This window comes from Actinia tenebrosa, unplaced genomic scaffold (assembly GCF_029948245.1).
Source record: "Actinia tenebrosa isolate PJP-AT-01 unplaced genomic scaffold, QUT_ActTen_1.0 PGA_scaffold1__47_contigs__length_23844297, whole genome shotgun sequence".
Taxonomy (NCBI): domain Eukaryota; kingdom Metazoa; phylum Cnidaria; class Anthozoa; order Actiniaria; family Actiniidae; genus Actinia; species Actinia tenebrosa.
The window spans coordinates 3,017,247-3,044,615 of record NW_028292578.1 but is presented as its reverse complement, the minus strand read 5'-3'; the positions used below and the strand labels follow the sequence as shown (position 1 = coordinate 3,044,615).

At 38.3% G+C, this 27,369-nt stretch overlaps 5 protein-coding genes across 6 annotated transcripts; 3 read left to right on the top strand and 2 right to left on the bottom strand.

Moving 5' to 3' along the window:
- Positions 1-57: 57 nt before the first annotated feature.
- On the top strand, positions 58-1,851 carry LOC116294729 (uncharacterized). The gene has a single exon (XM_031702376.2). It carries the CDS (start codon positions 245-247, stop codon positions 1,514-1,516), a length of 1,272 nt encoding a protein of 423 aa, XP_031558236.2. The 5' UTR covers positions 58-244; the 3' UTR covers positions 1,517-1,851.
- An 859-nt stretch (positions 1,852-2,710) lies between these two features.
- On the top strand, positions 2,711-9,460 carry LOC116294733 (guanine nucleotide-exchange factor SEC12). The gene is made up of 8 exons (XM_031702384.2): positions 2,711-2,916; positions 4,187-4,573; positions 5,177-5,260; positions 5,781-5,902; positions 6,861-7,031; positions 7,352-7,424; positions 7,920-8,076; positions 8,460-9,460. The coding sequence occupies exons 1-8, from the start codon at positions 2,794-2,796 to the stop codon at positions 8,549-8,551; spliced, it is 1,209 nt and encodes a 402-aa protein (XP_031558244.2). The 5' UTR covers positions 2,711-2,793; the 3' UTR covers positions 8,552-9,460.
- Positions 9,461-10,178: 718 nt separating this feature from the next.
- Positions 10,179-12,151, bottom strand: LOC116294732 (uncharacterized). The gene has a single exon (XM_089032392.1). The coding sequence runs from the start codon at positions 12,137-12,139 to the stop codon at positions 10,610-10,612; it is 1,530 nt and encodes a 509-aa protein (XP_088888518.1). The 5' UTR covers positions 12,140-12,151; the 3' UTR covers positions 10,179-10,609.
- On the bottom strand, positions 12,146-22,536 carry LOC116294731 (uncharacterized). Of its 2 annotated transcripts, none has more exons than XM_031702380.2 (7): positions 21,316-21,913; positions 20,500-20,659; positions 19,598-19,661; positions 18,907-19,184; positions 18,459-18,627; positions 17,527-17,689; positions 12,146-12,230 (listed from the first exon to the last, which is right to left on the bottom strand). In XM_031702380.2, the coding sequence occupies exons 1-6, from the start codon at positions 21,327-21,329 to the stop codon at positions 17,535-17,537; spliced, it is 840 nt and encodes a 279-aa protein (XP_031558240.2). In that variant the 5' UTR covers positions 21,330-21,913; the 3' UTR covers positions 12,146-12,230; positions 17,527-17,534. The 2 variants fall into 2 exon arrangements, with proteins under 2 accessions (XP_031558240.2, XP_088888519.1); XM_089032393.1 differs by lacking the exon at positions 12,146-12,230 and adding an exon at positions 21,938-22,536 and having other exon boundaries at positions 16,760-17,689; positions 21,316-21,395.
- A 681-nt stretch (positions 22,537-23,217) lies between these two features.
- Positions 23,218-27,205, top strand: LOC148909706 (uncharacterized). The gene is made up of 4 exons (XM_089033225.1): positions 23,218-23,404; positions 24,707-24,760; positions 24,846-24,982; positions 25,689-27,205. Exons 1-4 carry the CDS (start codon positions 23,307-23,309, stop codon positions 25,826-25,828), a joined length of 429 nt encoding a protein of 142 aa, XP_088889351.1. The 5' UTR covers positions 23,218-23,306; the 3' UTR covers positions 25,829-27,205.
- Positions 27,206-27,369: the final 164 nt, after the last annotated feature.

Below are 27,369 nucleotides of genomic sequence, written 5' to 3'. Positions count from 1 at the left end.
TGCTAAAGGAAAAAAACATAATCATTAGATAAAGGAAATAATAAAGCGTAACAAAATCAGCGTATTTACTTACACCGGGAAGGAAAAATGTTCTTAGTTTGGGCTACCTTTGTCATGTACGCGTTATAAATGGTCAGCGGTTTTATCGATTCTTCTTCATTGCATAACGTGTGGTGTCTGGAGTAGTATAGAAAAGGGAGAAAAAAACTAAACTTTATCATTAGAATTCTTTAAACAAGAATTAATGGCCCTGTGCTTACGATTACTGCGATCTGGGATACGAAAATCTCTTTCTGTTTTGACTTACCAAGGGTCTAAGAACTCGACGCTTTATACAACATGGCCGCGTGCTACACAACTAACGGCGAGCTGGAATATTCGTTTTCTCAGCTCTCTTCAAAATCAGATAGAGTTGACTCCAGAAAAGGAACTTGAGAAAAACAGGAGAACTATCTTTGTTGGTGGATTTGAAGCAGGAACAACGGAAGATATCTTAAGGCAATACTTCGCAAGCTTTGGAGAAGTTCAAAGCGTACGTATTGTCAAAACCTTTCTTGGGTACTCAAGAAATTATGGTTTTGTGTGCTTCAAAGATCCTGAAGTGGCAGATGAAGTTCTTGAAAAGAAGCATGTTATTTTAGATAGGGATATCGATGTTAGGAGAGCAAAGAAATACCGAGTTGTTTATGTTGGTGGCTTACCCTCACACTTTACTGAAAAAACTATAAGAGATCATTTCTTACAGTTTGGTAATGTTGAATCGGTTCAGTTTATTGACAACGCCAAGATAAAATCGAAATCAGGTTTTGCTTTCATTACGTTCAATGATGTTAATGATGCTAAAAAAGCACTTGAACAGGAAAAACAAGAGATTGAAGGATATGAAGTTAAAGTCAAACCAAGAGATGCATCTGATAGAGATGTTGAAGCTGAGGTCTCAGACTCTAAAAAACTAAAAGTAGAAGGTCTTCCGTTTGAGACTACAGTGGAACAACTAAGAGACCACTTTGAACAGTTTGGACAACTCAAAGCGATTAATCTTCTTATTAACTCCAAACGAAAGATGTGTGTTGGGATATTACTCTTCGAAAGCTTGGAAGGGGTCGAAAAAGCATTAAGTAATGAATATCATAAAATTGAAGAATGCCCTGTAAATGTTGCTAGAGTTCCAGATAGTGTTAACTTTGGTACAAGAGAAAAGGCTATTTTCATCGAGAATCTTGCAAGCCAAACAACAGAGTCCACCATACTGAATTACTTCAGAAGGTTTGGCCAGATTGCCAAGGTCCATTTGGTGAGGAATCCCAGCACTGGTATAAGTGAAGGTTGTGGAGTTGTGAAATTCAGAAGACCTATACCTGCAGAACAATTTAAGAATATTTCAACACACCTTATTGACGGTACTCCTGTCCAAGTACGTCGCCGTGGCCTTAAGCTTCGTCCAGCTCTGGCTCTCAATGAAATAAGTGGATTAAATCTTGATCTTTCAGTTGGTGCGGCTGATAAGATAAATTAGTTGATGATGGCTGAAATTCAGGACAAATCTTGAAGAAAAATGTTCATAAATAAATATAAGAGCCTATTTCATGTATGTTGATTTCCATGGATTTTTTTGTCAACACTGTAGTGATTTGCATTTCTAATTGAAATACATTGTAAATAAAGTGAAACAATTGTTTGTACTATTTTGGTACAATTTATTTGATTATTTTGATCAAAACCATTATTATAAAAGCAAGGTTTTAATTCTGTGATGTGTCACATTGTAATATGTGCTGTTTGATATAAGGCAAAAGGAAGTTGTAAGCAACTAAATGTTGTAGATCTAATAAAACAAACTATCAGTTTGAAGTCCATTTTTCTTTTTTCATTAGAGTGAAGGCAATAACCAATGAAGTTAAAAAAACTAGACTGTCAACATGTAATAGTCAAATAGACACAAAAGAAAACAATGGTATAAGTGTATATTAGTAGGCCATGAGGGCGAGAGGCCTAATATTGTCTTAGTCAAATCCAACTAGTTGAAAAAAATACATAGATGCGAAAAAAATGAAACAAAGTTAGATTTACTAAAAAAGCCTGCACCATAGCTAATCATAATGCTGTTCTTTAAACCTCTTTCAATACTTTTCTTGAGTTATACATTAATACATAACGAATGATTTCAATGGGTAAAAGACTAGGGATAAGCCAATCCAGCTGATCTGAAATAGTGAAGTAGAAATGATGTCACTGCAAAACTGAGGTGTCGTAATGACTGGCAAAAAATAAAAACCTGTGCACCATTCCAGTAAAAATATAAAAATGTGAATATAAATAGACTGTTATCAACCTCTTATTAACGTTTTTTTTTTCACTTGATGGACTATAAATCCATAATTTTAAAAGGCAAAGTGACACCTCAGTTTGCTCAATGTTCTGATTGGCTAACACTTTGTTCCGGATCAGCTGTAGAATAGAGTGCAATAGAATAGAATTGAAGACTCTATTCCAAGAGTTATACAAAAAAATTCTAAAACTAATGAACTTGTACCTGAAAAAAGGTTCATGTTTTTGCTGAATTGAGCATTGGTATCATGATCATGTCACAAGTAGAAAGTTATCAAGTTTATCCCAGCTGAGAGTGTGAGACAGGAAACCCAACACAATTAGCAGTCAGCGGACAATCCCATTTGAGTTGTACAGCGGACACATAAGAAGCCACGTATTATTCTTTACGTGAATAGAAAAGAAGAAAGATATCAATGTAGTTGACATTTAAACCGTAATATTTTTGGCTATAAATTCGCAACCATGTCTTTTTCTACACTAGACACCACGAATTTTCCTCTATATGCCGTAGATGTCTTGGATCAGAACCATTTTCTCGTTGCCGGTGGCGGCGGTGCTGCTAAAACAGGGGTACCAAATTGTATGGTAAGGAATGAAGCTTTCTACCAGACCTCGTATAATTTTCCTAAAACAAATCCATTTTTATTATTTCCCTTATGTGTGATTGTTTTTAAGCTTTTGTTTTTGATTTCTTGAGTTTCAAAGCTGACTTTAAACGTGTTTAGCTTATTATTCTCTATGAAGTGGTACTGACAGGTGTCTTCACTTAATAAACGATGATAAAAAACACCAATTAATATAAAGAAAATGAGGGTGCTGCACCACTTCAAAAATTTGCCCTTTTCCCCATTTCCTATCAGAGGGATATTTAAAACTTATTCAAGTGAAATGGTTAGAGCCAAATTACAATAAAGTGATGAATGTTCATGCATTCACAAAAGTCAGGGTCCCACCTAAATTTTCTTTGCATTTAAAGAGTTTTGTATTGTATTATGCAATTTGCAGCATAATTCCAATGTTTGCACCACTGTCCCTTGCTTATCTTTACATTACTGTTACATTTCAACCCATTTTACCATCATACAGTCAATGTCATTAACGTTGTCCACCGAAAAAAGAAATTTACACATTTACACATTTACACATTTAGACATTTACACATTTAAACTAAAAGAAATACCACGTGTTTCCTGGAACGTTCTGGCATAAAACAAATGCTGAAGTACAATTCCCCATCTTAAATCCTCACTAAATGGTCGGGGCATTCTGGATTTTCGATTCACGAGTTGAATTTTGCATTTAAAGTTCAGGCTCACTTTATGTGTAAATGTGTAAATGTCTTTTTTTGGTGGACAACGTTAATGACATTGGCTGTATAACTGACAATGATCTTACTGACCACTTACCAACCACCCACCAACCAATTACTGACACCTTATGAACCACCCCACCACTTATCAACCACCTACCTACCACCTACCAACCACTTACTAAAACCTTACCAACCACTGTATACCAACCACTTTTTATATGCCAACCACTTTATATATACCAACCACCTACCAACACCTTACCAAACACTACCAACATCTTGCCAACCACTTAAAAACCGCCTACTGACCAATTACCAACAACTTACTACCCTTCTACTGACCACCTTATGCCAACCGCTTACTTACTGCTTACTGACACCTTGTAGACCAACCAGCTACTGTACAGTACCAACAACTCAACTAAACTACACTGACTAGTGTAGAATGATAATAATAGCTGATAGTAAGACCCTGCCTACTTAAGTGAAGTCATGAATTTATGAATGCAAAAAAATATATCTTTCTCTCCCATATTTCTTCAGAATATTTATAGAATAGTTAAAAGCAACAAAACACTTAAAGCAGATCTTGTACACAAGTTTGATGCTGGGCAAAGAGCAATCATGAACTGTGCCATTCATCCTGCATCAAAGAACACTCTTGCTGTTGGAATGGACAACAAATGTCAGCTCATAGAACTAGAGAGCAAGGAGGAAATACAAAATATTCCGCAACCTCAAGGAAAAAATAAAATTGTCAAAAAGAAAGTACTGACATTTAGTGTGAAGGAAAAGAAAGCAGCCATAACAGTTGATGATACAAATGCTAAAGATGAAGATGATTTGGGTTTCCAAAAAGTTGTTAAGTTTACAGCTGACGGCAAGCATATTGTAACTGGTGGTTCAGATGGACATGTTAGAGTTCTTAAGGTATCTTGATGTAAAACATGTTTTTTTTTCTGTCGCTCAGTATTTAGAGCATCCAAATGGTATCTGAAAGGTCATGTGTTTGATTCGATCCTTACTCAGACCATCGGAAATTTGATTGACAGAAGACAAAAACCCAGACGTCCTATTATAACTTTTTGTCTGGGTTGCATAATCCTGGACATGGGTTTAATCAAATTTGAAAAACAGTCCTTATTTTTATGAGGTGGCACTTACAGCAATAGCCAGTGGCTAACAAACCTGTGGCTCCTGTTCCATGATCAAATTGGAATTTAGAAGTTGATTTTTGTGGAGGGAGGAAAATCATTAAAGCACAGAAGAGAGCCAACTAGAAACTCTACTCACATACAACACTGAGCCTGGCAGGACTCGAACTAGGGTTGCATTGATGAGCAATAGTATCATTGCAATAGTGGTTGTTAATTTGTTGGATGGAAGCCAAAGCATGAGAAAATGTGCTTTACAAATGTGTATACTTGAAATTAATGATGATGATAATGATGATGATAATAAATGAGAAGACATGCTGCATTTGGATTCATTTGGCTAATACATCCAATCATGAGTATATATTTTTTCTTTAAGTACCCAAGTTTAGAATGTCTACATGATGTTGTGGCACATAGAACAGATGTTGATGATCTTGATATACATCCTAACTGCAAACAAGTGAGTACCCTATCAGCCATTTTGATGGCTGTCTAGAACATGATTGGGGCTTTTTCTCCCTCTAACCTTAATGAAGAAAATTATAAGAGTAGCTCTTAATAGTTATTTTTTTAGCTTAGGTGTCATGTGTTCCTGTTTTAGACCATGCGTTGTTGAAATGTACATATCCATATTCATGTGAAACTTGTGTTATATCGTTGCATACTATTTGTATTGTATAGTTCCAGAAATTATCCCCCCTCCTATCTTCAGAAATTTCAATTTTCTTCCATACCATGTTTATGATTTTATTCTTTCTTTGACCCCCCTACCCCTTGGAAATTCTAAATTCCTCTGTGGGGGAGGGGGGGTATGGATTATTTCTGGAACTACACATTGGTGCATAGTAATAAACCATTCACATAAGGATGAAAGGAAGATAATATCTGTACACTTTCATGTTTTAAAAATCACACATCATAGATAAAGTACCGTTTATCATCTTTACATACTCAATACTCAACCATTTTTATATCATTAGTTTGTTACAGTATCGAGAGACACCACAGCATATGTCTGGAGGCTTGAGGAGGGCAAGAAGGAATTCCAGTTGTACTTTTCAGGAGACAGAGAAGAGGGTTTTTTTAGGGTTAGAGCTTGTAGGTGAGCAAAGATTGAACTGATTTTTGAGGGCTTAGGACCAACATAATAAGTACACTAATCTGTCAGTGAAATGCAGTTTTTTAATGAGAATCAAAATAAATGCCTCTCAATGCTAATACAAGAACCATGGAAGGAACTAAAGAGGGTTGGTGGGGTGTTTAGATTGGGTAGTGTGCATAAATGCCATAGCTATGTATTTTTAACTACCACTCAGTTGGCTCAGTTGCTACAGGTGCCTCCCAATACTAATACAAGAACCATGGAACAAACCAAAGAGGGTTGGTGGGGTGTTTAGATTGGGTAGTATGCATAACTGCCATAGCTATGTATTTTTAACTACCACCCAGTTGGCTCAGTTCCTACAGGTAAGAGCATTGGTCTGTTGTGCAAGAGGTTGTGGTTCAAGCCTCGTCCGGACCAACACTCAGGGTCTTAAGAATAACTAAGGAGAAGGTGCTGCCTTTGTAATTACATCTGCAAATGATCTTCAAGTGGCTCGGATGACTAGTGGTATATTAATGATGGTCCCTTCCTTATTTAACTAGGGACGTTAAAAAAAGATAGTGAGTTTAACATTTCAATTACTGTCAAGCATGACCCTCTTTAAGTTTATCTATTATTTCATTTTTATATATATTTTAGGTAAAAGTTGAGGCCTTAAGAATAGCCCATTTTCAAGATATGCTTTGTTTATCACGAAAGTTTCAATATAAAGCTTTGGGCATATTTTTCAGTTATTCGTGACAGGAGAAGAGAATTAATTTAATTTAAAATGTAATCTTGTACTGAAACCTGTGTGTGTGACAAGTGAAGCATATCTCGAAAGTGGGCTATTTAGTGAATATTGACAAAAAATGTATGTGTGTGTGAGTGGGGGGGATATAGCCCCCTTGCACAGCACATTACACAGTCCTTGTAAAACTTTATGTATGTAACGTTTTTTTCTTTTAATATCCAGGTTTGGGGTGAATGAACATAAAACTGTCAATTTATACACCATCCATGTTCCATCAAAGTTTAATAGGAAGCAGCCAACTCCAAGTTATCTCGTCAAGTGGGACTGTACCAAATGGGTACCTGCGTTAAGTCAACCAGCTGGTATGGACCCTGTAACTCAAATGGCTATCAGGTCAGTACTGGTACATCAATCAACCCATCCATCCATCCATCCATCCATTCCATCCAACCATTCATTTATCTCATCCATCCATCCATCCATCCATCCATCCATCCATCCGTCCGTCCGTCCGTCCGTCCGTCCGTCCGTCCGTCCGTCCGTCCGTCCGTCCGTCCGTCCGTCCGTCCGTCCGTCCGTCCATCCATCCATCCATCCTGTATACTGTATATAAATGAACTATATTGTGGGACTATTTACGACTCCTAATTTTATTTCAATTCAACATTGACGTTAACCACCATATTGAAATTTCCTGTCATATTTTTCCTCAGTAATGATGGAATTTACATAGGCGTTGGAACCTCAGATGGTGGTATTGCAGTTTACGTAGCATGGAATTTAATGGTAACTTTCAGAATTATAGGAAAAACAAGTAAAACTACAGTGCAATAGTTTTTCATTTTTCTAATTCTCCTATTGTACCCTGCTTGTTCAATATACCTTTTTAGCTTGGGCATAATGTTTACCCATTTCACACCATGTCATTCCCTTGAGAATGAGATTCTTTGTTTGAGTTGTATCTGCATTCATGTGTCTTCTCATGCGCAATTGTTAAACTAGGAAATGATACTCAAGAGAATGACACATTACAAAAAGTGTAAAAAAAATAATCTGTTATGCCACACCTTGGCTTGAGGTCTATAGAGGCTTTGCACCATCACGTGACGACAGCCATGACAGCAGACAGGAACAATTGATTCTGGTCTAATCTGATTTACATTAGAAAGGATTCAGTTTCCCAGAGGGAAAATGCTCTATTGTTGTGCCCCCTGTCATGGCTACCATCTTGTGATGGTGCAAAGCCTCTATACATAATGTATCGTTGTATTTCATTCACAGCCAATCATCAAGCTCCAGGAAGTGCACAATATCTTTGTCACTGGACTTAGATTCCTTCCTCAGTCAAAGCTCATTAACAATGATTTGAATACAGAAGTAGCTCTTCTTAGCATTTCTGCAGACAACACATGTAAAGTTACACTAGTGGCAAATAAAGGTAAGATCCTCCTATCCCATTCCTATCCCATTGACACTTTCTCAGGTTTGAAATTATTTTTGTTTGATTTTCAATGGGGGATGTACCTTGACCCCCCCTTACATTGAAACACGCCCCTTTCGCCTATGTAGGAGTACAAAATAATATTTTAGGTTTTCAACGAATGGCGTAACTATGATTGGTAGAAAAACGAACTTTCAAGGTGCTAGCGACAGACCTGGATATGATTTTAACAGTTGGTCAAAATTAGACACCTAGATCAGTTGGCTACCCCTCATGAGTTCATAACATTTTGGACCAACTGTTGACGTCATATCATGGTAAATAAGAGGACACACCCTACCTTTTCTTTTATGATTTTTTTTGTTTGTTTTCGTTTTCAGGTTTGTACAGCGTCTGGTGGGTTCTTGGAGGCTTTCTCTTGTTGCTGTACACAGTATTCATGGCACTTGCATATTTAGGATTCGACTTTTAACTTGTAATAATCTTATATAATAAATTTACTAGGAAACTAAACGTTTGAGACAATTCTGCAAGGACTGTCATAAGAAACAAAGGACTTTAGTTACATTCTACAATCTTATTAGTCAAATACACCTATTAAAAAGGTTTTTGAAGCCAAAGGAGATAGGTGGGAATAGGTGTTAGGCAATAATTCAATAGGATAGGATCAATAGGAGACAGGTCATGTTAAGATCCAGTAATAGCTGGAATAACTTGCCTTCCTTCTTTCAAATCATTTTACACCTAAATGTATTTCAAAAAAGATTGTCAGAGCTAGAGTGAAAGCAATTAACCCGTGAAATAAAAAACGTTAGTCAACGTGTAATACTCAAATAGACACAAAAGAAAACAATGGATTTAGGGTCTATAAAGTGTATTAGTCTAATATCTATTTCACGGGTTTAATGACTTCACTCTAAAAGAGGTTAAGGTGATATTTATTAAAGTGATACGAGATACTGTAGGTCATTTCAAGATCCAAAATAATGTGAAAAGACTAGTCTTTCTTATTATTTTATTATTCTCATTAAAAACACAAAAGTTAGTGTTAAGGTATCAAGTAGTTTTGCATGGGAAAAAAGCCATTTTGAACACCTCGATTATTTATGTTTAGATGTATGCCCCTAATTCCCTTCATTTTTTGATTGACCTCTTGAAATTCACCTGTGCAATAGCCATTCCGTGGTTCAAAAATATATTTCATATTTTTTATATTTCATGTTTAAACTAAGAGTTCATTTCTATCGTATATACTATTCACAATGCTTCTTATTTTGGATGCCCTAAACTAAATGCAATGCAAGCTGTAAAGTCTTATAGTATACATACTTTCGTAATATCATTAATGCCAGGGAGTTAAATAAAAAATAATGCACACGAAGCTCTCAAAGACGTTTTCATTTGAGATTGAAATAAGCCTTCTGCAACGAACAGTCAAGTACTGATGTATGACTTCGATAACGAATCAATTCAGCTCAAGGTCCCTTGGGGAAGGCTGCTGGATGGTAAACAAACTTCTAACTGCTTCGTATCTTGAAATCCAAAGTATCTTATAAGGGGGAAAAAAGTATTTTTGAAAAGGTTTTGGACACGACATTAATAATCCTGCAAAAAATCTTTAAATAAAAGGAAGTCCGATTTTGTTTGCCATGCATCCAGTAACAATCGCATGTCAATCTACTGCAAAATGTCTATTGTAACTCATGGAATTGAACAAGCTTGCCCAGTACTACAAAAAAAAAATATGGACTTTTTCCCTGAAACTTATAGTGTCATCGAGGATTTTGCTTTTTATTTATCAATGTGAAAAGAAGCGAAAGTCGAGAAGAGCCATTCACAATTTTTTAAAAAATTTAGAGTACGTACGATATATCCGTAAAAAATCGTAAGAAATTGTACACATTATTTTAATCAGTAAACCGCACCGAGTTTGCAAATGTTCATTCCTTTCTTGCACAAAGCTTTGCACTAATTTGTACAATTTCTTACGAAGTTTTTTACGGATTTATGGTATGCACTTAAAACTTTTTTCTAAATTGGGCTCCCTGTGGCATAATAAAATTTTTTGCGAAAACGCGAAAAAAGTGGCACACTGTTAATTTAAGTGATTTTCCCTTTATTTTCCTTTCCATTAGGAATCAAGATTTGCATAATATCACTAGTAATAATCGACATCGAAACCACAGTTCATGATGGGTGTGAAAAATCGCTTTCATTATGCAGCACTCTACCACCATTCACATCAACTAAAGCTCTTTGAATCTCTACATTTTACATTTCTTTCATCCCCAAATGCTGAAGTCCTAAGCAAACATAAGCTTCCTTTCTCTCGATCAATTTTAACACACACACACACACACACACACACACACACACACACACACACACACACACAAAATAAATAAATAAAAAATGGTAAGCACTAAATATTTGGAAATTTGAACTGTTTTGATCTCTTCTGTTCTTGCCTGATAGCAAAGTCAACATTAAAATGCTTTTGATTCGTGATTATTGCCCAGATGTTTAATATTTATCTCATTTTCTTGAGCTTTGTATGATACGCTTCCATGTCTATGTCAGAAACTCTCTTCTTTCTAATGAGTTCTCCTTCTCTCCCTGTCACATCCCTTCCTCCTCGAGGGCCAGTATCTGCTGCTTCGTCTCTTCCACCCCTAGGACCATTTTCAGTGTCAACGGTTTCTTCATTTTCCAATATTTCTCTCCCTCCTCTCGGCCCATCTTCCATGCTACGGCCACCTCGTGGTCCATCCTCTTCCAAGCTGCGGCCGCCTCTTGGTCCTTCCATACTGCGCCCTCCTCTTGGTCCATCAGACATGCTGCGGCCGCCTCTTGGTCCTTCCATACTGCGCCCACCTCTGGGTCCATCGTACATGCTGCGTCCTCCACGTGGTCCATCTTCCATACTGCGCCCACCTCTCGGTCCATCTTCCATACTGCGCCCACCTCTCGGTCCATCTTCCATACTGCGCCCACCTCTGGGTCCATCGAAAATGCTGCGTCCTCCACGAGGTCCATCGTCTTCCATGCTCCGCCCACCTCTTGGTCCATCTTCCATACTTCGCCCACCTCTGGGTCCATCTTCCATACTACGCCCACCTCTGGGCCCATCGTACATACTGCGGCCACCTCTTGGGCCATCAACGTCCATGCTTCGTCCTCCTCGTGGTCCTTCATTTTCGTGCCCTCCTCGTGAACCATTTTCTTCTATACTTCGCCTCATCCTTGAGATACTCCGTCCTCCTCGAGGTCCAGATTTAGTTACACTGCGACCACCACGAGGTCCAGCATATATATCTTTCTTGATTTTATGTGTATTCTTATTTAAATCGTTTACGATTGACCTTCCACCACGAGGACCATAAACCAAAGACCGACCACCGCGAGGACCAGACATTAGAGACCTGCCGCCACGGGGACCACTTACTAATGATCTACCACCACGGGGACCATACTCTAAGGACCTTCCGCCACGGGGACCATATTCCGTCGATCTTCCACCACGGGGACCATATTCCATCGATCTTCCACCACGGGGACCATATTCCATCGATCTTCCACCACGGGGACCATATTCCATCGATCTTCCACCACGGGGACCATATTCCATCGATCTTCCACCACGGGGGCCATATAATGCCGACCTTCCACCACGAGGCCCATATTCAGTGGACCTACCTCCACGTGGTCCTTCAGCTGATCGACCCCCTCGAGGTCCTTTGAAGTCAAATGATCTTCCTCCTCTTGGACCATCAGACATTCCTCGGCCATTTAATTCTTCTAGGCTTCTTCCACCTCGAGGGCCGTCGTTCTGCTCATAGTTATAACCTCCGGGCTGCAAAGGGTTGTTTTCTAACTCTTCCTCAGTTTGTTTGCTGTATTCTTCTGTTTCATAGTAAGGCTTATAGTTGTTATACCAGTCGCCGAAGTCTCGTTGAACTCCGCCTTGAATGAATGCAGAATACACTCCATGGTTGTCGCTCAAGATGGACAAAGCCACTATCCCAAACAACAGGACAACAAAATCGTTCTTGGGAGGCATTTCCTCAATTTCGTTTCTGTTTTTCAAGTATCTAATGTGTGGCCAAGTTCTCAAGAACCAAAGAAGTGTGTACGTTCTTACTCAGTTCTCTCTGTAATGAGATATTTACAACCCAGCCTCATTTATAGTTGAATAGATTGTCAAATTCGTTTATCACAATGTTGTCATCAGAATGACCTGAATTATTGATAGTTTTCTTTACGCAAATGTTCAACGTTGTTTTCTCACGTAAAGAACAGTTATTTTGCGCGCAGGAAAAACCACAATCTTTAGCTTTTTCGATAAATTTTCGTTGGTAATAACATTTGAAAATCTATAAAATCATGCTTCTAAATGAAATAATAACAATATCAAGTCTAAAAATGGTAATAAAACGGCAGCCAGTCATTAAAATATCTGGCAGAGGCCGATAGCCGTTACCGAGAACAGATGGTCATGAGGATTGGTCTAAATTATGGCAAAATTTCACCTGAATTCAGTGATAATGACTATGTTGATTGTTCGTCAACCAAAAATAATTATACAGTCAAGCGGTTTTTGATTGTGAAAATCCTTAGATGCAAAAGATTTTTCATTTTTATAGATAATCGTTTTTGAATTCCCTTTTTTTCCCCTCGTTATCCATAACTTGCATAAAACAGAGATTACAATTTAGTATTTGATGTCTAATTCTTTTATAATCTTTGCTAAATTCCCAATACATGATGTACATTGACGATTTTTAGAGTGCAAAAGTCTAATAGTTCAAAACAATGACATTTATTAAAAACTTGGTGGTAAAAAAGGTTGAAAAAAGGCCGACCCTTTGGCACCATAAGCCACGTTTAACTTAATCGTTCGCCAGACGTTTGTTCCAGACAATATGATGTTTGACAAGTGTATGAGAACATTATTCGAACTCTTCGAGTGGTTCAAACTGCTATACTCTCACTGCCTTCACCCCGCATATTCTGCAGCGGTGCAAACCGCTCTTACCGGGTTATTTTGCTCCATTGAGAAAAATAGTTACTGAAAATTGAGTTCTTTTTTGTATTTAGTGATTGTTTTCAGTCTCAACTTTTTAAATAATTTTTTCTTATATTTATAACCTAAAAAAATCTGTGTTGATAACTTCGTTTACATCTGAATAATATTAAGCTATAAAATATACGTAGTATATAAAACGCAGAATTTTTCGATTCACATGATGTATAAACGAACAATTGTATTAAACTTAATTGTTGTTGTAGTGTATATAACATGTATACAAAATAAATAAAAAAATGAAAATAAATTTATTTGTAACTATGAAAAAAAAAAAAAAAAAAAAAAAGATTTAAAATAATAATACTAAAAAAAAATAGGGGCGGAACTGTTGCAATTTTGTGGAATATTTAGGCCTTCCACTTTACTCGGATATCTTATTTTACAATAGAATAACAGACATTTCTATAGTGTTAAAAGTCGTGTTTATAATAACTTATAAGTTGATCTTAGACTTCTGGGCAAGGTTTCCACTGGTTGACAGAAGTGTTATTGATAAAACTGGCTGATATGCAATCGATCAGTGGAAAAGCTTTGGACACAATTTGGCGATTGAACAATAATGGAGAAATCTTGAAAAGAAAAATAAGAAAAAAAGAGGAGTGACTACTCTCGAATAAGATACCAAAACTCTTAAATTGAACTGAACTCTTTTGTAATTCCTTTTTTACTAAAACAATTTCGTAGATAATAAAGGTGGTCCGCCTCATTTTACATTCAAACATCTGGCCTTTTTTCAGCTTTGCTCGACTCCTGTTTAAAATACATGAGACTGACAAGAAATTTTTTCCCTACGTTTTAGAATTGCTTTGAGCACTGATTTCGCCGAAAAATTCTTGTGTATTTTTCATTGTTTGAATTTTCTCTTTATTAAGTTAGCCTAATCCACACAACTCATTTCGCTTGTTTGAAATTATCATGGAATGACGCCTTAACCACCACAAGATCACAATTTCAAGAAATAAAAGATTTAAATACTTCAACTACATTTTTAGCACATATGTCGTAATAATTTGTGATGGTTGTGAGAAGAATCATTTCAGTATTATTGGTCGCGAAAGGTGGAAGACATACCGCCTGTATGATGATAACAAAACATAAATAAACAAATTAAAGCGAAGCCGTGTTTTCAACATCTGACTTTATTTTCTTCTTTCGTAAAAGCTGATTCCGGAACACATACGTATTACAGTTGGATAAAAAATGGCAGAAGAAGATTTCGGTATTAAAACATAAGAAATTAAAGTTGTATTCATTTAAAAAGTATATTAGGCTAGAATTTGTGTGCAATTGCACAATCAATCAATCAAAGTATTTGAATTGAACTTAAAAAAGTGAAAATAATGTAAAATAGATGGTGGTATTCTGCGGTAATTGGTCAAAAAAAGATGCATCTGAGTTATGTTCACTGGATTTTAAGCTTTAAAGAATGAATTCATGTAGTAATGTACTCGTGTTTGCCAGGCAAATTCAGTCGTTGGACAAAATGCTTTACCACAATTATCGTATAGGTGGTGCAGCAATTTTTAACAACTCCATTGTTAACTAAAATCATCAGTGATGAAGGACGCGAACTTTTTCACACTAGTTGAGTTTGCTCTTATCCAAATGCTTTACGCCTCTCACTATAAAAACTAAATTACTTCCCAAAACAAAACTACAATTGAATTTTTCGTCAGTTTAGAAATTATATTCTTTTGCGCGAAATTTTCTGAACTACCACCGCTTTCTTCACCTCTAGAATTTTCCCCCTCGTTTTTTAATGATTTAAACGAATCTCATGTATATCGTACCAGGACGTGGGATTGCTTGATAATAAAAATCTTGGGTTAACGATGCAGTTGGCGCCCAAAATATCTCCGTCCAGATTACATCCAATGTGACGCACGCTTGGTAAAAGTTAACGGTTTAAATTTAGACAAAGTTTGCGTCAAGATTTGTTGGGGATTAAATTTGTTGTTCTCAAAATAACCCGAATGATGTCAAGAATTCAAAATTTATTATATTTTGGGTTTCTTTATGTTTATTTATAGCAGAATTACTGAAGCCTTTATCTATCTAGAGTTGATTTTTGATTTTTGCGTAACAGAATATTACGTCTGACTGCGAACGCGAGGGATTGACGTTTGTAAGATAAGAATCCATTTGAGATCGTGCAGTTATTATCCGGAACAATGGAGTGATGCGAAGTGAAGAGTGAAGTGAAGGTTGGTAGGTTTACAGATTTGTTTACAGTGTGTCCAGGAATCGAACACGATCCCGAGACCCCAGAGGTGAGAGGCGAGTGCATACCGCTACGCCATTATTTGGCGTAGATGAAATAATAGGCGATCTGCGAGACTAATCGGAATTTCTGTGCTTTTATGTCTTCTGGCTAAAATGATACGCTTCATATTCCAATCTAAAAGGGAACTACGTTGTTTGGCTGTGAATATACTACAATAGAGAGTTTTAGATTTACGTTCACGGCAAACGTGAAACGTCAGTTGACCAGTAAAAAATTCTTTTAAATTACTGAAAAAGAATCGCAAAAAAGTCCAAGTAGTAGAAAAACAAAAGAGTATTTGCGCTTGGTGAGAAGGTTTGTAAAAGGTAAAGTAAAATACACGAAAACTATGAAAACGTGGTCACGTTTGCCGTTTGCGGGGAGAAAAAAAAGTCAATCTAAAACTCTCTAATATGCAGCTCTACTCGATCTCAGATTTCAGTTTCAAATCTCGGAACGACAGCGTTTTCTTTTTTGAAACAGATGTATATAAATAGTAATGATGAAAAGGTAAATTATACACCGTGAAAAGATGAAAAAACTTACTGACGTTTCGGACGCTAGTCCTTCGTCGGAGTAAAAGAGCTTTTTTACTCCGACGAAGGACTAGCGTCCGAAACGTCAGTAAGTTTTTTCATCTTTTCACGGTGTATAATTTACCTTTTCATCATTACTGTTTCATTAGAAACACCGACGCAGCTCACACTAGTTTTTAGCTAGTTATATCTTTTTAGATGTATATAAATACCTCAATTAGTGAATTCTAACTGCAGTAAGTCACAATTAACGACAATATTGTTAAACATATGTTCATAACTATATTAAATTGTTAATAGGTCGGCGTTTAATTGAGAGGTGTCTCACTCTACGCTTCCTTCTCCAATTTCTCTTGTTGTATATTCTCTTTTAATAAGTATGGACACAGGTGTCCCGAATAACAAAAAATAAATAAAGAGATAAGATAGACGCCTGCAAAAAAATAGGGTAATCCGAAAAAGAAAAAAAACATCTGTCTTAAAGTTTTCAAAGTCAGTAGTAATAAATTTTACGTTCTGTGTGTGTAATGAAATAGAGAGAATAAGAGAAAAATATCAAATGCCCTTGGCGGGAATCAAAGTCATTCAAATTCGGAATTCGCATGGAACATTCAACGTGTTTGAGGTAACTTCAGTTTTACCAGTCGTTTATATATAACTATATGTAAATTAAAAGTATTAATTGCTGTAAAAAATGGCTGAATTCCACCTAAAATAGCTCGCAATTTCACCTACTTTTTTATAGTTGTCGGAGCTAAAGGCGATACTAGGGCCATAGACGAAAAGCAATATAGGTCATTCCATGGAGGTTTTTAATGTTGGCATATCCAGCTAGGTTTGCTTGTGATGGACAAAAATGTTTCGTAAAACAGTTCGATTATTTGTGTTTAGTTGTATTCCCGTAATCCCTTTCGGTCTCGTAATGACCACTTATCGTTTGATAGAAGTACTACATTATGGTTTCGAGATATTTTTGGAACCCGTGATAACACGAAGTGACGAGTTTTTTTTTCTTTCCTCAAACTCAGTCCTCGTCCACACTATGCCGGATAAATTTGAATTTTCATTTATTCGGTTAGGCCTACCGTCCACACTAGTCCGGGCGAATCCGGAAAAATTCTTCACCGAAAACGAATTTTTTCGAATACGGTCTCCAGAGTGGAACAATTTGAAAACGCCGGCTAGCCGTATTAGTGTGGACGGAGAACATTTCGAATACGATGACGTCATGATTGTTATGGGAACATGGCGGGAAAGCTAAAAAATCACCGCGGGCTCAATTTCAGCTTCGATGCACATGCTCAGATGTGCAATGAAGCGTTTTTGCCGCCTCTGATCGGACTAGTGTGGACGCGAAACATTTTATCCGTTTTCATGTGTGGAGGGGAAACTTTTTTTTCGGTTTCAGTGTGGAAGTTGCGGATTCAAATTTATCCGGCATAGTGTGGACGGGGCCTCATTTTAAGTGATTTATAATAAACAAGTGAAAGTTATTGAGGCATTTATTATATATAATCCTCTATGAAACACGAAGCACTCTGATATATATATTATTATATTACCTCTTAATCTAAGGTTCTTTTTCTTGTGCTTTACCTCCAACCATTACTTTAACTTCAAGAATTTGCTCATTTAAGCTGTTCAAAGCCGACTGAATTTGAGCGAGTTGATCAACACTTGACTGGTTTACCATGGCGATATCATTGGTGTTCGTAAGCATCTGACCTGTAAAAATGCAGAGAGAAGTGAGCTTAGTATGGTAGGTGCTGATATCTGATGTCCTTACTGAAGAAATAGAAAGCACACGCACGTGTTGTGTGCAGCCATTAAGCAAGCGGATATTGGCAGATTACGAGAAAAGCTAGTGTGGGAGAACAAGGCACGTAGCGGGCAGTCGTACTTTTTGCATGCCACTGCTAGGCGACCGAAACGGCGTACCATGGGTAAACGTGTTTTAAGTCATTACCTACATATACCAAAACCACTCTATACTACCTCATGTCATACCGAGTACGTACTGTAAGTCAGTAACGTATGTTCCCCACTCATACCAAAGCCACTTTACGGCATGTCGAACCGTGTACGTACTGTAAGTCGGTACCGTATGTTTCCCACTCATACCAAAACCGCTTCACGTCATGTCATACCATGTACGTACTGTAAGTTAGTACCGTATGTTTCCCACTCATACCAAAGCCGCTCTACGTCATTTCATACCATGTACGTACTGTAGGTCAGTACCCTATGTTTCCCACTCAGACAATAACCACTCTACGGCACGTCGCACCGTGTACGTGCTGTAAGTCAGTACCGTATGTTTCCCACTCATACCAAAACCACTCTACGTCATGTCATACCGTGTACGTACTGTAAGTCAGTACCCGATGTTTCCCACTCATACCAAAACCTCTCTACGGCATGTCATACCGAGTACGTACTGTAAGTCAGTACCGTATGTTTCTCACTCAGACAAAAACACATTTAGTAAACTTACGAGGAACGCCTGTAGACGAAAAGCAGTTGTTTGTTTTATACAGTCGATCCCATGCACAACCACATAACAAAAGAATAACCAATAGGGATGTTATCGTCAATATTGTGTTGGTCAGTGCACCAGAACCACTGCTAAAAAGACCGATTGTATCTTCATTGGACGTCATGGGCTGGAAAAATAAGGATAAGTGAAATTTGAGGTGAGGTGAGGTGAGGTGAGGTGAGGCGAGGCGAGGCGAGGCGAGGCGAGGCGAGGCGAGGTGAGGTGTGGTGTGGTGAGGTGTGGTGAGGTGAGGTGAGGTGAGGTGAGGTGAGGTGAGGTGAGGTGAGGTGAGGTGAGGTGAGGTGAGGTGAGGTGAGGTGAGGTGAGGTGAGGCGAGGTGAGGCGAGGCGAGGCGAGGCGAGGCGAGGCGAGGCGAGGCGAGGCGAGGCGGTGAGGTCCTGCTTACCTTTACAGGGACTATGTACCTCTTCATCATTCGATTAATCTTTCCTCTTGGGTTCGCTAACAAATCCATGAAGCAGCTATTTTTGGTGATGATATCAGTCATGTTACCCGTTACTACCGCTACGCTATAGGGCATTAAACTCTGTAGTGCTCGAGATACTCGCAACATATCGTCATCTATGATATTAAGGTAATAATAACCTTTGAGGCGATCCATTAATATACCATCTACTTGCTCTGACTTCAAGTCACTGAACATTGCCATGATGTCGTCGTAGGCTAAGTAAGAAAAAATAATGTTATAGCGCTCAATCTCGAATGTGCTGAGAATGAACTACTTCGACGATACGGCGACCATCTTGCCGGGGGGCAAAACAAAACAAAGACGGTAAAAAAATATAGATTGTTACGTTATATTCGTGTGTTTGTCTTTCTTTTATAAGGGTAAAAGTGGTCGATGTGCTGTCTTAATTCATCATTTGTTGTATTCTCTTGTGGTGAGCTGTTAATATCAATGGACGCGCGTCATTGCTTTAACAATGCTTTATTTGCCCCCTGGACGCCCCACAATGCCTTGTGATCCAAGATGGCCGACGTATCGTCGAAGTTGTCCAATAATTTGCTATACTCAAAAACGAGAATACCTTTTGCAAATCTCAAACATCTCAACAACGTATCGCAACTCATTTTACCTTTTACAACTGCTCCGTGATGACGTGCAGTAACTTCAGTTTCTGAATTATTTATCACAGCAATCTGCAAGAAGGAAAAGCCTTTATAATTTTATCGAGCTCTCAACCAACCCCTTCATGTGTTGGTCTTGTCCTGCGTCATACGCTTTCCTTATAAACTTTAGGCTTTCATGTGTTATTTTCACAAATCTTCTTAATACACCGATCGCATTCATTGTTCTACCTCCCTAATTACTGTTGCCATGTCGGACAAGCTAAAATGTTATGAAACTCAAATTGACTCATCAACCTTTAAAAATAATTCTATATTTTCCTTAGCTTTCGACCAACACGGTCATCCTCAGAGGAACTAAAATACGTTACAATATTTAAAAATAAAATTATAAAATTATTTCTAAAGGTTGATGAGTCAATTTGAGTTTCATAATATGAATCCAACCTACAAAAACCTTTACGACTAAGCTAAAATGTGTTTTTGATATACAGCATGGAACAGAAACCGATTGTTGAAAATCGTAAATGTCTGTCTTAGAATCAATGCCTTTTGAATGTACATTAAGAAATAAATCGATAACTACTAAAACATCTTATGAATTCAAGTTTGTTGGTGGGACATTCCGTACTCCATTGAGAAAAGTACCCATTGCTTGGGTGGACACTCAAGCATAGCCGAGATCTCCGAGATTTCCGTCGCGACGAAATAGGTTTTGGTGAACGTCATCAAAGCGTTTCCATGACATTACATAGCCTTTACATAAGCACGCGGCTTTGAACACTCTGAAATGGAAATACAGTACTTTGATTTCCATCCAGCAAAACTCTATTTCGTAGGATTTCGAGCGTACAGTGATTGAGAAGAATCGTGATAAAATTAAATCATTAAAAAGATAAGACTCACGTACGCGTTGTCCCTGCATTTCATTGCAAGACCCTTTGACGGATACTACGGTGATGGCACTAGTGATTGATGCCGTGAACACAGCAATTAGAGTTACTCCCGTCAAGATCCAAGCAATGCCGAATAAACGACCAAATATGGAACGTGGGATCTGGTCGCCGTATCTGAAGCAATCAATAATTTTAGAGTGTGGTTTTATGTATGTTTCCGTGACATTCAACATTCAAGGAATCAAGGTTATCTAGTAGTAGTGGACTCTCTTCTTTTCTCACCTTTGTAGTCTCCAACTCGTACGCAGAGCCCTTATTTCTTACTGCGCATGCTTTGTTTCTTCGGGCAGAGGAGGCTCCACTTGTATCCCACAATGCATTGCGAGTGAGATTTAATGTTTTTCAATTCAAACAGCTAAAATGAATATTTTCAGGCACTTGGAATACCAGTGGATCCTCTGGGCTCTGAGTACGAGATTTCGATTCATGAAGTCGGCATGCATCACATGTAGAAGAGTTTGTTAACTATCTCCCTTGATTCGAGGATTTTTCTCAGGGTTCTCCAGTTTTCCTCCCTCTGCAAAACCTAACCAGCTAAATTACAATTTCATCTGTGAGTCAGTGTGCCCCGACTTAGATCAGCCCAGAGTTTTTTCAGGGTTCTATAAAATGTGAATACCCTTTTGGTATTCACGAGGGTTGAAGGGTTTTTGTCACAAACTTTATTAACTCAGAGCATTGTAAATTTGATTTACGGAAGCCAAATGCCGAGAAAACGTGGGGAGTTTGGAGTTGTCTGGGTCCCAGGAGCACGGAAACCCTTTACTTACCCAACTGTTGTCATGGAGACAACAGCCCACCAGAAGCCATCGTATGATCCCTTGACGAATGGTTTAGAAAAATGGCGTTGCTTATTATGGTACTCCCGTAATGGTTTGAAAAAATGAAATATACTTTAGTTATAAATTGTAGGCGGGTTTATTGTGAATTGAAATGCATGAGTATCTTCTTCTTTACTCGAAGGCACATTGTCAAAGCAATGGTCCCGGGTACCACGGGGACCCTAATCTATTAGGTACCGAGAAGTACCCTCCCATGTAGGTGCATGGGGGTCTGTCGTGACTATTTCTTTACAGAAATGCGTTATTGAATACTTTGAAAAAGACAGTGAATTCAATACTTTTAATTTTGGAGATATTTTTAAAAGTACAAAATCTAGGATTGCATCGCCTTCCCTCCTGTTTAAATCCTGTCCCGTAAGATGGACATTGTCTATCATATTGTCTATCATATTGTCTATCATATTTTGCCTTATTTCTTTGAAGCATTTCACACGTATCAAATTGTTCTTAAAGGTTTAAATTTTCTTCTAAAGTGATCAACAAACTAGTTATGTTTCCCTGACACAGGAGACCCACAGCTCTATCAACAAAGATCTTTAGAAAGACTTACCAATGCCCAAATAAGAACTCCCGATATCCCTGCCAAAAGTAAAGTTAGCAGCAAAATTGGCCACACTGAGAGAATAGATTTGACTAAAAGAAGCTTTGAAATCCTTTGACAGGCTTGGTTATTCACTATTAAAGCTGGTCCTGGTGAAAGTAATATCGGGAAATATTCGACTCGAGCTTTAACAGAGAAGCGAGTCCTTCGTGACGACAATGACGGTGGTACAGGAAAGGCTATGTTCGTTTGCTCGTTTTTTATCAGGCTTTCAAGTTCATCTACAGACTGTACCCACTTCCATTGTATATCTTTGGTCTTGGTACAGGATTTGGACTTAAAACACAACTTAATTCCGAGACGAATGAAGTCACTCATCACTCCATCAGTACTGTTGTTCCTTGAATATGGAGGGTCAGCAAACACACTTACTATAACATCGTTCAACGGGCAGTTTACACTATAATTACTCTTCTTATATCGTATTGAAGTACATCCCAAACCAATGAGTGTTGCTATGAGAAGGTATAAAAGATAGAACGTGTAAAACACTGCCATATTTGTAAAGCGCTTTTTTAGGTCATCTAAAACTATGTTAAAGTTGTTGGTATTGCGTGACATCACAGGAATCCCAGTATGTGGCTACAGTAACACTTACAGCTGTACTTCATAAATTTGATTTTCTAACTGAGGAATTTTCATTTCTGCTTCGCGCCAAATTTACCGACGAGTTTTATCATAAAATATATCAAACATTTTCCCATGGCCTTGAAAGTTTTAGAAAATTGATTTTTAGTCCACTAGGCCATAAGGAAACGTTATGGCTGGTTCAGTGTAGCTTATCTAGCCTGTACGTGTGGTCATGAGTGTCATTGCCTGCTACAGCACCTAAGCAGCCATTTTGGCTCGGAAGTGGCGGGGGGAGGGGGAGGGGGGAACCTGAGTCATGTCCAGTTGGTTGTGGTTCTAATGATATTATCCATAAAAGGTACCAATTATCTTTGAGTGGCATGAATTTGGCTTTGTTTGGTTTTAGAAATTTGAGTAAAAGGGCTAGCGCTTTGGAAAGGTTTGGAAACGGTTTTAGAAATTCTCATAGGGAATCCTGTACAAACCCTGACCAGTAGTCTACTCGCTACTTCATCTCGCCAAATTCTCCTTGCATGGGCAGGGAGAGAAAAAGCAAGACTAAAGATAATATAATCAAGATAATAAAATATATTTTATTTATTCATGGCCAAAATAGTCTGTCAAGGTCTTGCCCTTGGTCATGTGACCGCCATGAGTTCCCGGAAATTCAGCTATAAAGCATCTCGTTACTCTTCCATCCGTTGCTTGTTTTGTTTTGTACACCGTTTTGCGAAGATTAAGTGCAAAAATGAGTAGAGATGCCGTGGTTGCAGTCGAAGAAGAAAGAACAAGGATTGGGAATGTAGAAGTTGCGAAGAAAACAGCTGTAATAGCCACGGATGAAGGGTAAACGAACGATGTACTCAACATCCTTCATGTTTCTGCATGTCTGGGTCTCAGCCGTGATACTTGAATTTTAATTGTATTCTTGTCTAGGACAGTTTTTTAAAAGAAGTAGTAATTTATTTTATATTTTTATTCAAACGATTTAAAGTGTATATGACACGAAAAAATTTTAATGTTAAGAATGTGTAGTTTATTGGCATTAATAAGAATATCACGGTTAAATTTGTTCCAAAAACGTATTTCTCTAGAAATTCAAAACATTTTAGCACGAGTTGTGACGTCATTTTGTTTACAAGTCTCCAGATTTAGTTGCAAATACATGAAATATGTTTGAATTAAGAATCTTAATTTCAGGTAGTACACTTTTCAATTTCCCAACATTGGAAGAGTACTACGTAAGCTATCAAATGAAGCTGACTGAAATATGCTTTTTGTTGTTAATTTATATGAATTACAATTTATATTTAGTACATTACTACTGAATCTAGAGTACGTGTCAACAAAATGACGTCACAAATTGGGGTTAACTTTCGCAAATATCTCAAGAAATAAGCTTTTGAAACAAATTTTGTTACGATATAGTTATTATTACTAACAAACTATACATTTTAAATGATGGAATGTTTTCGTGTCATATACACTTTAAGGACGTTCTTTGATGCACAGAATCAAAGTTATGAGGAGAGGACTCCGTGGTTTTGCACTGCCGCAGTCATGCGAGCCAAATCCATCGAAGTGTAATCATAACATTTCCTTGAAAAGGCCATGTCTAGCAGAAGCTGTCTCATATATCGGATATATACAGTTTACTTAATATTTCAAAGGCAACATCAAAGGCCTGCCTCAAATGCAGGAGTTGCTTGTTTTGTTATTCTAATTTCTGCTGTTTTTTCCCGACAGCTAGCTCGCATACATTGGAATAGCTAGTTGGGGGAGTGAGCGATGCGTAACGACACTAATACCAAATAGCGGCCAAATAGCAAACTAAACTTTCATCACACAAAGACAAATCTTTTGCTTAATATTAATGTTCTGGTTGAGTGATAGTGACTATTAGTCACTAAATAGATACTATTAGTTAGTACTTAGTTTGATTTTATTTCACGGTTTAATTGCACCCGCTCTAAATTCATTCCCTTCTTTAAACCATATTTTCTAAGCGCTGTATCTATAAAAGCCACCACCTCCCCCCCCTCCCCCCCCCCCCCCATCGCATCCTCCCGCTATTCCATTTCATACCCCTCCCCCTCCCCCACCCCGGCCCAAAATCACCAAGGTAACTGATATTTTGTTTTATTTTAGAGTTCTTGTGTATCAATCTCACACAATTGAACAGCAGCCACGTCCTTACAACAGGTAAAACGTACCAGAGAGGGGTGGGTAGAGGGGAACGTAACGAAAACTACTGTACATCTTCTAAACTATTTATTCCATTCATCAGTACCTATCAAGCGCTACCTGGTCCACGAACACCTGTGCCTACACCAGCCATTCAATATGAATCCCAGAAAACCTGCTTTGATTATTGTTGTTGTGAATGTGACTCGGATTATTCTTGGCACGAGCTGCAAGGAAAAGGTAAATACATAACGAAGAGGGGAGGGGAGGGGAAGTGAATCATCACTGCAAGTGCAGCAGCAATGCGAAGGCGCTTCTGGCAGCTGCTATACAGTCCATGTATGACCCTGGAGTACATCTCTAGCCAGTTTGAACTTGTTAGGGTCGGTTTGAGAGGAGGAAGGAAAAACCGGAGGGCCGTCATAACCCTGGGAATCAGAAAGAGAACCAACCAACTCAGAGGTGAGAGACGAGTGTTTTAGCACCCGACTCAACCCTCAAGGGTTTGGGAAGGTCAGTACTATCTCATGAGGAAACACGATTTTGAAAAAGAAAGTTCGCCAAGTATTCTGGTATAGAGGAATTGCAGCATCCCGTGATGGCATAATCTGATTTACACGAAAAAGAATTCAGTTTCCCAGGGGAAAAAGAGTCAATGCTGCAATCACATGATGGTGCAAATTCTTTATAGAGGCTTTGCACCATCACGTGACGGCAGCCATGACAGGAGGCAGGAACAATTGAATCTGGCCTATTCTGATTTACATAAGATAGAAATCAGTTTCCCAGTGGAGAAAGTTGTGCCTACTATTATGGCTGCCATCACGTGATAGTGCTTTTTTGTGCGTGTGCCAAAGCCTCTATAGTTGTTGTTTAACGACGCCGGCATTATGCAAATGACCTATCAGTAGTCTGTATATTAATTGGTAATTTTCTGTCCACCCAGGATGCTTAATGGTCCTTCTGCTACTCTTGATGTACTTGGTGGTTTTTGCTATTTGCCTTCCTCTCCTGATTCTTTACTTTTTAGTTTATTGCATTTGCTACCCGTTTTGCAAAGACAAAGACAACGATAACAATGTGTAAACTGACGGAACATACAGTTCTTTGACTAAACGTTGTCGTTTGATCGGCAGTCATCCCTACGCGCCTAGACTTAAAAGGATCATGGGGATAATTAATTCACAGTTACTAGCTGCCGTATATGTTATCTAACACGTCTTGAGCTCGCTTTTTTCGATCCCATTCAATTTGCTAAAACCATGCCTCGAGCATACGGCGAAGATTTAAACTGGCGAGCAGTTTGGATAACACAAGTTCTGGGTAATTTGCCCGTTATCCTTTTCGGTCTAGGCGCGTAGGGATGATCCGATCAACGACAACGTTTAGTCAAAGGACTGTACACCATAGGTGTGGCATTGCCTTTGCACGTTTATTATTCTCTCTTTGTCTTTCACCGATTTATAGGCATATTTTTGTAACGATACTTCTTCCACTAATAATACTAATACTGGGGTGTTGCTTTAGCATTTGATAAAGACATGTTCGACTAATGTGGCAAATAAAAGTAGCCAGTTGTAGGATCGATCTGTACTGAACTGAAAGTACTCCAAAGTAGCTATATTTCGCTCGCAATGCATTCTGGGATACTAGAAGATCCTTCTCTGCGGCATAACCTTGCCGTACCTTCTGTTTTTCTTAATTCGCATTTGCATAACATTATGTCATTGGTTGACCCCTTGCAGCACGTCGGAATGCAGCTCGATTTGAAGTACATAACAATGGATTCTCAATTCTCAGGAGATATTGGGCTACTTTGACGTCACATGCAAGGGATCTATTACGACTAGCATAAGTGATACAGCTAGTAGCCACTGTCCCGGTCTTTTGTTATCATTGAAGTGCGAGCCGTAGTTCTTTTATTGACGGTTGTTAATTGAAATGCTAGTTGACGATCGAACGAGATATCAAACTTTGCGGGTCGCACTTCAATGATAATGGTATTACAGCCATTCTCAATCACACGCGCCGCTCAAGTGATTATTTCCTTTTGTCGCGACGAAGAAGCTTTTGGTGGACGTCAATCAAGGCGTTTCCATGACACTCTATAGGCACGTACCCTTATAGCTTTGTGCTTTCAGAAATGTTTTGGAAACGCCTTGTGATTGACGTCCAGCATAACCGCGACAGCAACAATCGCTAGAGGGCGCGTGTGGTTAAGAATGACTGTAAATAACTGGACTATGTTCCTTGAGCAAAAGAAGTCATCAGCATTTACACAGGGCTAGCCTCATTTTAATCATCTAAATACATCTCGAAATACTGTCAAACTGATCGAGGATAAAGAAAAGAATGCACACCTTTACAAATGCATATAACGAAAACACTTATCATTTACATATTATCAATCAGGATCAATTATTTTAATAAACAACAAGACCCTGTTTGCAGGGTACACTGGGATACCTGGAGGACCTGGTTTCAACATGCATGGACAGGGGCGGATCCAGGAATTTGTTCAGGGATGGGTGCTGCGCACAAAGTTAACCCAAGGAGGGGTGCACCCCTTAAAATCAAAAGGGAAAAACATTATTTTGTATTGGTTATCTTCGAAGTAGGGGCACAAA

What these genes read in the sequence shown, in the direction of transcription:
- LOC116294733 (XM_031702384.2), top strand. Translation starts at nt 2,794, where the DNA reads ATGTCTTTTTCTACACTAGACACCACGAATTTTCCTCTATATGCCGTA. An exon ending in TACATCCTAACTGCAAACAA is followed by an intron (nt 5,261 to 5,780) that starts GTGAGTACCCTA and finishes TTATATCATTAG; the next exon opens with TTTGTTACAGTATCGAGAGA. An exon ending in GTAACTCAAATGGCTATCAG is followed by an intron (nt 7,032 to 7,351) that starts GTCAGTACTGGT and finishes ATTTTTCCTCAG; the next exon opens with TAATGATGGAATTTACATAG.
- LOC148909706 (XM_089033225.1), top strand. Translation starts at nt 23,307, where the DNA reads ATGAGTAGAGATGCCGTGGTTGCAGTCGAAGAAGAAAGAACAAGGATT. An exon ending in GTAATAGCCACGGATGAAGG is followed by an intron (nt 23,405 to 24,706) that starts GTAAACGAACGA and finishes GTTTTATTTTAG; the next exon opens with AGTTCTTGTGTATCAATCTC. An exon ending in GCACGAGCTGCAAGGAAAAG is followed by an intron (nt 24,983 to 25,688) that starts GTAAATACATAA and finishes CTGTCCACCCAG; the next exon opens with GATGCTTAATGGTCCTTCTG.
- LOC116294731 (XM_089032393.1), bottom strand. Translation starts at nt 22,486, where the DNA reads ATGGCAGTGTTTTACACGTTCTATCTTTTATACCTTCTCATAGCAACA. An exon ending in GTCTCCATGACAACAGTTGG is followed by an intron (nt 20,660 to 21,315) that starts GTAAGTAAAGGG and finishes TGATTGCTTCAG; the next exon opens with ATACGGCGACCAGATCCCAC. An exon ending in TCACGGAGCAGTTGTAAAAG is followed by an intron (nt 19,185 to 19,597) that starts GTAAAATGAGTT and finishes TTTCTTACTTAG; the next exon opens with CCTACGACGACATCATGGCA.
- LOC116294732 (XM_089032392.1), bottom strand. Translation starts at nt 12,139, where the DNA reads ATGCCTCCCAAGAACGATTTTGTTGTCCTGTTGTTTGGGATAGTGGCT.
- LOC116294729 (XM_031702376.2), top strand. Translation starts at nt 245, where the DNA reads ATGGCCCTGTGCTTACGATTACTGCGATCTGGGATACGAAAATCTCTT.